Raw genomic sequence first — 12,753 nt, 5'->3', positions numbered from 1 at the left:
AAGTAGAAAACATATACAGCTATTTAATAAAAGATGGCATGGGGTGCCTGGGTGGCTCAGTCAGTTAAGCATCTGACTCTTGGTTTCGGCTCAGGTCATCATCTCAGGGTCGTGGGATTGAGTCCCACATTGGGCTCCATGCTCAGCGGGAAGTCGGCTTGAGATTCTCACTCTCCCTCTCCCTCCCCCTCGCTCTCTCTCTTCCTCTCAATAAATCAATAAATAAAATCTTAGGGGAAAAAAAAAGATGGCATATATTACTACCAAAAATGAACCTTATCCAAACCAGTAAAGGATAAAGACAGATCAGAAACTAAGTCTTCAATTTCTACCTCTGTGCTCTTTCTACTCCTCAGTACACTTTTCCTAACACAACTTTCTTCTGTACTCAATCCATGCAATGTACCAAAAGGTCATGAAATACCTTTAACAGAAAAGTATAGGGATCCCTGGGTGGCGCAGCGGTTTGGTGCCTGTCTTTGGCTCAGGGCACGATCCTGGAGACCCGGGATCGAATCCCACGTCAGGCTCCCAGTGCATGGAGCCTGCTTCTCCCTCTGCTTGTGTCTCTGCCTCTCTCTCTCTCTGTGTGACTATCATAAATAAATAAAAAAAAAATAAAAAAAAATAAAAAAAAAACAAAAGTATAAAAAAATGAAAATAAATATAATTTTTTAAAAATAAATAAATAAAAATAATAAGTAAATAAATAAAATAGAGTCTAGGGTTCATGGCTGTTAATCAGCTGTTCTAATTCCATGGGCCCCTAGACCATTCTACAGCTCCCTGAGGCTCTTTTACCCAGTAATCACAGAAAGTCCTCCTCCCATGCTATTGGCCTTAAATCCTACTGTGCAAAAGAAAGATTTTGCACTAGTCCAGAAAATATCTCACATAAATGTTTTTCCTCCCAGAACAAAGTATCCTAAGACAGAGTAGTAATTCAAATAATTACTTAGAGGGTATCCTTTTGTTTTGATGGAGCACAGTTCCATGAGAAATGAGATATTTCCATTATCAATCAAAACATCTTAGCTCAAATTATTTAGCTAATCATTTAGAGGTCTGACATTATTGAGAAGACATGGGGAAAGGAGTTTATGAAGCAGGGAAGGGAAAATAAACAAAATTAGGAAATACAAATGACAAATTAAACTGATTTTGTTATTTTGCCCAAGGTTTGCCATGATCATAGCCTGGATACTATGGAGAAGACAAGGTAGAAAGTAAAAAATACACAGATTATGAAACTCATTGGATCAAAACTATGTCTCAGTCCAAAATCCCCAAACCATTTTATAGTATAAGTCTGGAGATGGGCATCTTTGCTCCTCACCTTTTTTTACTCCTTCTCCACTCAGAGGTGGTTAATAAACCTAGGACAGTAGGGCACCTGGGTGGCTCAGTGGTTGAGCCTCTGCCTTTGGCTCAGGTCATGACCCTGGAACCCTAGGATCAAATACTGCATCAGGCTCCTCGCAGGGAGCCTTCTTCTCCCTCTGTGTCTCTGCCTCCCTCTCTGTGTCTCTCATGAATAAATAAAATCTTTAGAAATAAAAAACAAAATAAACCTAGGACACTGTTACAATATTAAATATCTATTAATAAACCTTAAGACATTGTTATGCAGCTATTAAAAATATATATATATCGAGGCACCTGGGTGGCTCAGTCAGTTAAGTGTCCAACTCTCAATCTCAGCTCAGGTCTTGATTTAAGGGTCATGAGTTCAAGCCCTGCATTGCACTCCACACTGGGCATGGAGCCTACCTTAAGAAAAAAAAAAACACACACACACACACACACACACTCATCAACTTCTGTTAATCCTTACTACCAATTTAATATTCAGATTCCAAGCTTATTCTAATCTAAAAAATTAAATATAATTTTAACATTCTGAAAATAAGCAATGAAGCTAATTTTTATCCTTCAAAATTATACATTCATAGGGAGGAGGGCACGGAAGGGACAAATTATCCAAATTGTCTAGATCTAAATCTTTAACTGTATCCATCCTTAAGAGATTCATCCTTGTAAAACGAACACTTCCAGGAGCACACAGGGCAAAATTAACTGTATGTCTCTATACTATAGCTTAAAATGTTATCAAGTATTAATTTTTTAGATTCATTTCTAAATTCAAAATAATATTTAAAAATAAACATATACCTAAAACATACTTGTTATTTAACTATTTGTATTCACTATATGAAGCATCAATAGAACTTTTTTTTTTTAAAGTAGTCTCCACACCTAGCATGGAGCCCAGTACAAGGCTTGAACTCAAGACCCTAAGACCAAGATAAGCTGAAGTCAAGAGTCAGATGCTCAACCAACTGAGCCACCCAGGCACCCCGATATAAACTGCTTTATAATCAAAGAATAAGATCAAGACCACAATGATTTAAGGGTTATTTCTAGGTGATGAGAATCACTCTTTAATTTTATTTTCTTCTTTTCATTTGTTATTTTCTGAACTTTGTTTCATGAGCCCTATTACCTATAAAATCTCCCCCCCCAAAAAAAGCTAGAATATGCTAAATTGAAAGGAAAGATCATTTCCAACAAAGAAAAACAAATTAAATGAAAAAATACTTCAATATATTCTCTATTTAAAAAAAAAATGTTATTACTAAAAAGGAGATCATGTTGAAATAGTATCATTATATTCACCCAATATTAAAATCAAGTTCTATCTGCCCCACTCCATATCTTCATACGCATCTTTTAAGGTTAGCACAAGCAAAATACAGATGAAGATAACATGATAAAAAAGGTGTAATTGTCACGTTGACATTCAAAAATTTCCCACAAAAATGAAGTGCAACCTATATCATCTTCAAAATAACATTTAAAATGTGAAAACAACATGTCAAAGAAATACCTGCATTGCCACTTTTAATGCAGCATTATTCACAATAGCCAAGATATGGGAAGAACCTAAGTTACCGTCAATAGAGAAAGATGTGCTATATAAATACAATGGAATATTAGTCAGCCATGGGAAAGAAGGAAATTCTGCCATTTACAACAACACAGATGGGCCCTGAGGACATCATGCTAAGTGAAATAAGATCTGTCAGAGGAAGACAAATACTATACAGTATCACTTACATGTGGAATCTTAAAAAAAAATAAACTGATAGAAACAGAGACTAGAATGGTGGTCACCAGGGGCTGAGACCCTAGAAGAAATGGGGTGAAACTGGTCAAAGGGTACAAACTTCCAATTACAAGACAAATAAGTTCCAGGGGTCTAATATACATCATAGTGATTATAACACATAATATTGTACTATATACTTGAAAGTTGGTAAGATAACAGATCTTAAATATTCTCACCACAAAAAAGAAAAGGTCATGATGTGAAGTAGATGGCAGTACTAGCGAATAGTAATCATCTTGCAATATGTAAGTGTATCAAATCAATACATTGTACACTTTAAATTTATGTAACATTATATGTCAATTATATCTCTATAAAGCTGGGAAAAAAACTAATTATATATATGCTATCTTAATTATTCTGAAATATTTTCTTTATTATGAAAAAGTTAATAGGAGAAAGTTAATATCTATTAAAATAATTACTACAACCATTAGAACATTTGAATTAAAAAATACAGGGGATCCCTGGGTGGCTCAGCAGTTTAGTGCCTGCCTTCGGCCCAGGGTGTGATCCTGGAGTCCCGGGATCGAGTCCCACATCAGGATCCCTGCATGGAGCCTGCTTCTGCCTCTCTCTCTCTCTCTGTGTCTATCATGAATAAATAAATAAAATCTTTAAAAAAAAAAACATATGGCAAAGCTATAAAAATGTGATTACAAAAGAGAAAGAAAAAGTTAAATGTTATTGAGGAAGTATAAAATTACACTAATAGATATTTAAAAGTATAGGAATATAAAACCTGAAACTAAGCTTTGTTGTAAGAATACAATACTCTCACAAGTATATAAAATTACAAAAAGTATTAGCAAAGATTAAAAGGAAAAACTATTCAAAGGAACAAAATACAGAACAAAATATTCGAAGGAACAAAATATCAAGGAGACATGGTAATTTTTAGATTATAAACTGACAACACATCTGTTAGTTTTAGAAATGTTCAACCACCATTAAACACAAGGTGGTGGGCAGCAGACACACCAAAAAGCACAGTATTATCAAGAGAAACCACTTTCAAACTTAAATTTGGTATAAACTTATGTCAAACTAACAAAACTCTGAGGGGCATCTGGCTGGCTCAGTAGGTGTTAACATGCAACTTCTGACCTCAGGGTTGTGAATTCCAGCCCTACATTGGCTGCAGAGATTACTAAAAAATAAAATCCATTTAAAAAAAAAAAAAGAACTCTGAAACCAAAAATAATATAGCAGAATGAAAGAAACTGAATTACATAACTAAGAATACTAGGAAAACAAAAATTATATATTTGAAACATGATTATTTTGCTGTTCAAGTCAGAAATTCACACTCCCAAGAGTATAAACCTTCTCTAACAAAGCAGTATTCTTCAAGCATTAGAGTTATTTGTATAACTTTTTTTAGAAGTCTAACTTACCGAGTACCATCTGCTTTCCAGCTTACTTTATATGGCTTCTGCTCCAAAAGTTTAATATTTTGCTTGTCCATGGAAACAGGCTGTGCTCCAGGGAATCCAGACCTTAAAGAAGAACACTTTATTACTATTATGGCTGGCATCCACACAAAGCAATACATCTTAAACCAATCTCGCATTAGTCACACATTTATCACAACATTCTCCCCATCATGAGATTAATGTCAACTGGAATATCAGCTTTCCCAAGAATGCTAACAAAACGTCATCATCTTCTAGACATTTCAGACTCAAGTTAACAAGATTCTAATTGCCACTATATACTGTAACTATTAGGCTTTTTAAATATTAATATTCATGATCTAACAGTAAAGAAGTACATTTACAAAACTTCTACTTCAGGAAGAAGCTTAAATCTTGCTTGCCTTAATTATCTTATTCTCGACCCCATATCCCTCCATCATGACTCTGCCAACTTGGCATAACTCCACAAAGTTGGCAAATTTCTGCTCAAAAGATGCCCAGAAGTGACAAAACAGGAGAAATATAGGTCAAAACTAAAGTTCACTGGCAAGGGTTTAGCACAGCACTAAAATCAATATTACTTCATTATCATTTTCATCTTTTAGTTAAAATTATTTCTGGCTAATTTATCTGTGTGTACCAGTTCAAAAGTTCTTTATATTAGGAATTTTTAACAATTATCAATCCTGTTTCATCATATTCTAGCTGTACAACAATCTTCTGCCACAGGTGGCAATGACCAATAGAAGTGACTGTAGACTAAGACTGGACAGCAAGAGAGCAGAGCAGAAAACTCTCTCCTGAATCCCCTCCCATGAAATGTCTGATAAATATTTTCAAGTCACGGTAGGGGCAAAACATATTTAAAGCTGATTCTCCCAGGTTTCAGAAAACTGGATTACAGAAAAACTGGGAAATGAGGTACATTTAAGTCTTCAAGTTTTACCTCTTCTCCCTCAGTACAATGATATGGGCAACCCAAACATTAATCAGCAACAGAATCAACACATAAAATAAACAGTAGGCAGTGACAAAAATAACCTTCTGTTCCATTAGGAAGACATATCTGAGTGATTTAATTATGTCTAGTCATCTAATTTTGACTCAACTGTTGGTCTTGAGAAAAATCTGATAAACTCTTGCTTGCTATTTTTTTAAGCACTCTAGGTAAAAATTCAAACTTCAAGGAGCAAAGAAGCTAAGTCAATGTTTTCATTAAGGTAAAATGTTTCAGAGTATGAGTAAGTTTTTATTTAAAACTTGAAAATGTTTATTACCCTTCCCAGCCACAGAATTGATGACACTTCTGTTGTACCTCTCCTAACTTTGGTTGAGTTGTTACTTGAGTCACACCTTTAACAGTTACACCTTCCAGGAAAATAGCACCCTTAAAATGAAAAAAATATATATATTGTTAGTGTTCAAAATCTATTTACAAAGACCAGACTGAGAGATAGATTTGCTTATTTTCATAAGTCTGAGCAAATATATGAAATACATTTCATATATATATTTTCATATATTCTGGTCTAGTCCAGAAAGCTCTATTAACCTCCCCTGGGACTGTATACTTGCTTTCCTTATTCCATCATATCCTTTTCAATGTACATATAAAGCCTAGTGTCTATATCATATTGTCAAAGCACTCCACAGACACTACTTATTAATAACAGTAATAATAACTTACCTACCATTTACCCAGAGCTAGGCAGAGGATCTGACACTATACATTTTCTCTAATCCTTACAACAGCTCTGAAAAGTAGATTATATTTATTTTACAAATAAGTAAATGAGACTGTATGCAATTTATTCAGGAGTAAAAATAGAATCTAACCCAGGTCCACACTATACCATTCACTAATGACTCTCACTGGGGACAGAGAGAGGAACTGTACTACTGATAGAGTACGGATTTTAAAGAGATAAACACCCATAATATATACCTTCGTAAATTAGAATAAGTTTAACAGTAGACAGGCGTCTGGGTGGCTAAGTCGGTTAAGCTTCTGTCTTGGGCTCAGGTCATGATCCCAGAACCCTGGGATCAAGTCCTGCATCAGGCTCCCTGCTCAGCCTGCGTCTCCCTCTGCCTCTGGCCCTACCCTTACTCGTGATCTCTGTCTCTCTCTCACTCTCTCTCTGTCAAATAAATAAATAAAATCTTTAAAAAAAAAAAAGAAGAGTATAACAGTCAGTCAAAATGGCTAAACTACAGTCATTGGATGTAACAAACACTATTACTCATCACTGAATTTTTAATCTAAATTTTTGAACTCAGAACTACATGAAGTGTTTTATTGTATTTCATAGCAAGCATATTTTTAAAATATTACAGAGAAGTAGAGCAGATGGAAAATTTATATATCAAATAAATAAAGAACACTCCTGGAAATTTTAAAGACTAAAAATACAGTCTAGATTCATGCTACAATTACTTTCAGACCCATAAAAGGGCTGGCATCAGTCTCAAGAAAAATCCATAAAACAACTCTAGCTGTTAATGTAATTAAGGAATAAAAAATATGGTCTACAAGCTGCAATGATCAACCTTCTGGCAAAGACTTGGCAACTCGAGCCACTTGGGAAGAAAAAAAGAACACAGTATTTAGTCCACATACGTGCCTGTCAAATCTAGAAGCGTCCTGAGTCAAAATCCAGCAGACGTTAGTTCTACTTTTTGCCCCTAATTCTGAATTGCTTTTTATAGTTATCCTTTATGTCATCAACTCTATTTTCCTTAAATAAGTCTACTTTGTAGATTTCGTGAGCCAAGGGATTAAGGAATATCATTCCTTTCGTATTACACCATCACCACTTTCTACCAATCACTGAAAGTTCTGCTTTAGAATCATTCAACCATTACGTATAATAACTAAAGAAGGAGAAAAAGAACCAGGTTCACAACATATTTTTAGTATATTTAGTAACTGAGATACTCAGATAACTGCCATAAACTTATAAAATTATATCCTATATATACTAATTAAAAGGAGAAAGCATTCAGAGAGTTTAACATTCAGCATCTTTATTTTGAAGGTACTAATAGCATAGGATTTTTTTAAGTTTTACATGAAGAAGGTTCACTCATGAGCGTGTATTTCCTGAGGAAAGTTAAGAAATCAATGATAATTTGAAAAGCAAGAACAATTAGCATAAATTATCCCTAAACAAATAAACATTATTTCATTTTTTAAGAAGGAATAAAAAGGACTAAAACATAGGAATATGATCAACATTCTACCAAGCACTTTCCCACAATATTAGACTTTACTATTAGATTTTACTATTTTACAGAAATATTTTAAAATATTTTAAATATTTTAAAATAAAATATTACTATTTTACAGAAATATTTTAATAATTCTATGCAGCTGAACCAAGTATTTTAATTTACCAGAATAAATATTGAGCCTCAGCACATTTTAACTATATAAGCTTGATTATAAAAGAGAACTCCAACCATCTTGCAAATGCCTCTCCATTTATATTTCCTCTTTCTTAATCTTTCCTACAATGCATTCATTTTTTTCACTATCTTTCCCAACTTCTGCAATAATTATTATTAAGTAAAAAATGGTAGGAATAAGTCCATTAGAAACAGTAAGCAGGGGATCCTTGGGTGGCGCAGCGGTTTGGCGCCCGCCTTTGGCCCAGGGCGCGATTCTGGAGACCCGGGATCGAATCCCACATCGGGCTCCCAGTGCATGGAGCCTGCTTCTCCCTCTGCCTATGTCTCTGCCTCTCTCTCTCTCTCTGTGACTATCATAAATAAATAAAAATTTTAAAAAAAATTAAAAAAAAAAGAAACAGTAAGCATGGTGTACTCCATACACAAATACTATTTACTAACTTTTTAACTTAATTTGCTATTTACTGTCATTACAAATTTCTTCTGACAAAAATATATTATTCAAAATTATGTAGTAATTTCAAAAAGTATCACTAAATCTAAACAGCAATGTCTTAAGTCTGGAACTATTTTCAAACATACTACAACTGAGATTCAAAGTCACTGACATTTACTTTCACTTTTTAACAAACTACCATTTCAGTGTGTGGGAATAAAGAAATATCAAAAGTGAAAAGAAGATAATGTATGCTTAAGATGAAAGAAGTGCATTTCATTAACAGTCTGTCAGGCTTAACATGGAAATTCATATGGCTGCCACAAAAAGGACAAAAGGAATCAGAGATCAGTTAGAGGGAAACAGAAAACTGTATAGAAGATGGGGGGTGCAAATTATAAAAGGTGTGTATGTAGAGAGAATGAGTGAGCAAGTATGTATGTAAGGTGTAACACGGATATTTTAATAATGAGGAAAATGCATTAACAGTCTTATTCAAACAGATGATCCCAGATATCGATTCAAAGGAGCAAGCAACATAACTGTAAGTCATACTTTTCCAAATCAATAGTAGCATGTGCTCAAAAGATGAGCAAAGGTGTCAGGAATGTGAAGGCCAAGTACAGGACATGTACCACTGTTAAAAACCCAAACGGAACTATCAGAATTCACTACAAGGAGTCAGTCCATCACTTCAAGTCATAGTCATATCAATATGAATCGGGAAAGGGAAACTAACAAAAATAAAGTCTCAAACCAAAATAAGTTCATTGTGTTGAGCTGGAGCTACAAAAATTAGTAACTCTTGGGACTGTCTCTGTTATCTTCAACTCAGATAGAAATAAGAGGAAAATGAAAGTTTTCCAATCGTTTGTCAATTACTTCTCATGTCTTTCAAGCATACTGTTGACATCACCCAAAATCAAGTATTCAGTCGTCTTTCCTCTCTGATGGTCGATCTATCCTCACTGCTTTGGAGCTCCTTCTCTTTGGTTCACCTTATGACTAACCACCTTCCCAAAGAGTTCCAATATAAACCCTGGAATCTCTTTTTCATAAATAACCTTCCCTAAAACTTCAACCTTTTTCATGAGTACCCCATTCCCTATGTCTTAATTAAGAGCTAACTCTCCACCAAGGAGACCACTTCTCTCTTAAGTAAAAACTACTCATTCTCCCACTGCCCAAGTCCCATGGGGGTAGTATAAACCATTCTCCTATACTTGCACTTGCATTCCTGGCCTCTTTCAAAAGTTCCTCTTCCATTCAGACTAACTCCATCAGCTATATCACTCAACTGTGGTAAAGGAGACATCCACTGTGGTTGGTGGCAAAATAGCTCTCATTAAGAGCTGCCTCTCATCCATGAAGATAGGACCCTAACAACCATGTTATATGACATTACAAGATAACATCCCACTCCAGCCAAAGCTGATGGGAGCATAAGCAAATCATTAACTCAGTCTGAACCAATCAGATTCTCTCTTCTGGCAATTTGGAATTAGGATTCAGAATCTCTTCATGTGGCTAAAATTACAACATGTAAGCTCAGAAGGTACAGGATGGTTATAAGCTCCCAGATAAGCAAGGAATAACAAAAAGCCAGTTTTGAAAGACAAAACTAGTGAGATGACACAAAAGGAGAGAAACAGAAATAGGAGAGAAAAGCAAAGATGAGAAAATAAGAACAAAGAGCAGAAACCAGGTTCTAAATAAATAGCTTTCTGGTCCAGGCTCCAGTCCCTTCCTGAGATCCAGCTATATTCCTGGATTTGAGTCCTATCCCTGAACTTATAGTAATTTCCTCTTATTATTTAAGCTAGTTTGAGTTAATTTCTGTTAATGGATTATTTTAACATCAGTTTAGACAAAGCTAAAGAGGGATTAAGTAAACTGGAAGACAGGCCCATCTCCACATTGAAAAATGAAAAAAAGGGCAGGGGGTGGAAAATATAGAAAAATAAGAGACATTAGAATTTGGGGGGGGGGGTAGTCTATTGGGTAAGTCCCAGAAGGAGAGAGAAAAAGAATGAATGGGAATCATTATTTGAAAAGATAATGGCTGAGAATTGTCTAAAACCAACAACAATAAATCCAACCACAGATTCAGGAATCACTATAAACAAAAAGCAGAATAAACACAAAGGAAACTCTAAGTAGAAACATCATAGTAAAATTGTTGAAAATCAAAAACAAAAAGAAACTAGCTTCAGAGAAGCAACTTCTTAATAGAAATGGATTATGGAATGATATCTTAAAAGTGCCAACCCAAAATTCTATACCCAAAACATTCTTCAAAATGATGGCAGGAAAAAGACACTTTTCCACAAATACTGAGAGAATGTGTTACAGTAGACCCACAATAAAGAAAATACTAAAGAAAGCTCTTCAGTGAGAAGAGTAATTATCCAAATGGAACCACAAACATACATGAAAGAAAGAACAGCACCAGAAAGGATAAATATGTGGGTTTTTCTGCTGAATATTCACGTATAAAATGATGATGATGATGATGATGTCTTACGTGTTTAGATACATGTAGAACTAAGATACACAAAAACAAAAAGGCAGAAAGAGGTAAATGCAACCAAATGTCCTAAGATTCTTGCATTGTTTAAAAAGTGGCAAAAGTACTAATATATACCAGACTTTAAGTCAAAGATACATACTGAAATCTTGAATAACCACTAAAAGAATAGCAAAAGAATGTATAACTAACAAGCAATGGGTTGGGGTGATATAAAAACAATTAAGCATAAAGAAAGGAAGATAAAAAGGAATATACCATAATGGAGTTGGGGTGGGGCGGTGAGAGTAAGACTTTAAATGTTAAATCTGATTACAACAGTAAAATAAATGTTCATGGACCAAATACTCCAACAAGGCAAAAACTATTCACTGGATTAAAAAAAAAAAAAACCAACAACACAATACCTATAGACATGTACCTTAAATAAAAGATAAAGTTTGAAAGCAAAAGGATAGAAAAAAGATAATCCATACAAAAACTATCCAAAAGAATGCTTGGGCAATCAATCATACTAACATTAGAATTTTTTTTTTTTTGCTAAAAGTGAAGACACAGGTAAGATACAACAATCTTCTACACATATTTGTATAAACTAAATGATATCACCTCAAAATACATAAAGCAAAACTTGGCAGAACCAGAAAGAGAAACAGATAAATCCATAATCACAGTGGAGAATTTATTTTAGTGGGTGGAGGGACAAGAGAATCCCAAGAAGGCCCCACGCCCCACACGAAGCCCCAACTGAGGGCTCTATCTCACACCCCTGAGATCATGACCTGAGCCAAAATCAAGAGTTGGATGTTTAACCAACCAAGCCACTGTGGTGCCTTCATAGTTGGAAATTTTCAAAACACTCCTCCTAGTAACTGACAAAACAAAATAGGAAAAAGTAGATTGGGGATTTTATTTTAAATGTCATTTATTTTCCCTAACGAAATATGCCCATCTTGGCTATGTTTCTCATAATTATGCTGAAGCTCATTTGCAACTAATTTCTACCATTAGAAATTAAATGGTACTTGATATTATAAAATAAACATCATTTTTAAGACCCTTTCTGCTGGGGGTGTGGGGGACTGCAAATTTTAGCACAAGTTTGCAAAATAATAATTCTTCGCTTTAAACTCTTTCACACAAAAATAAATAAAGTCTTTCACACACACAAAAAAAATAAAATTAAATTAAAAATACACTGTTTCACACATTCAAATACTATAATTCAAAAACACATTAGCATATGCTCATGGCTAATGCTAGCCTTAAAAAATATAGTTAAATTTCCTTACAAAAATGATACTGTAAGAAGGTAGTCATTTCTGCTATATTATGCTATTAGCCTTTTCTTAGAATGTAATTATTTTTCTAGGTATGTGATTCAGTAATCAATGAGTTAGACTAAGAGAATTAAGTTATTTTTTAAATTATTTCTATGCTTCAAAACAATTAATACTTTTCAGTGGCCTCAAAGTCTTGAAGTTTGAAATGTGTATATACATATTAAAACAATGTTTTTCAAATAAGGGACTTTTTTAAAAATCCCAACTGACTGTATCATATGATTTACATTAAAAAAAAGGCATCTTCTTCCTTGCCTGTGAATCACTGCCTACTAATAAGGGAGTTGTATCTTTTACTGCTCAACTGATATCCCACATTCCTTAATTACTAACTTCATTAACATTTCATTATCTCCACACTTTGCCTAACTTTTCCCTTTGACCTATATACCATATACCTGTATATAGAAGTACAATCAGTACTTTTCTTCTCAGCATCTCTCGTGTCC

The 12,753-nt window shown here is 34.3% G+C and overlaps 1 protein-coding gene across 5 annotated transcripts in view; it reads right to left on the bottom strand.

Moving 5' to 3' along the window:
- RNGTT (RNA guanylyltransferase and 5'-phosphatase) overlaps positions 1-12,753 on the bottom strand; it is a 362,293-nt gene that overhangs the window by 290,105 nt on the left and 59,435 nt on the right. For all 5 annotated transcript variants that reach the window (XR_012033880.1, XM_072832087.1, XM_072832088.1 and 2 more), the window contains exons 7-8: positions 5,865-5,974; positions 4,567-4,668 (exon numbers count right to left, since the gene is read on the bottom strand). Coding sequence is in view for 4 of the 5 variants with exons in the window: in XM_072832087.1 (XP_072688188.1) it covers positions 4,567-4,668; positions 5,865-5,974 (212 nt within the window). In the remaining variant the exon portion in view is untranslated. The remainder of the gene's footprint in view (positions 1-4,566; positions 4,669-5,864; positions 5,975-12,753) is intronic.

This window comes from Canis lupus, chromosome 7 (genome assembly GCF_048164855.1).
Source record: "Canis lupus baileyi chromosome 7, mCanLup2.hap1, whole genome shotgun sequence".
NCBI lineage: Eukaryota > Metazoa > Chordata > Mammalia > Carnivora > Canidae > Canis > Canis lupus.
Note: the sequence above shows the minus strand (reverse complement) of the source record. Positions and strands in the feature narration are given on the sequence as shown.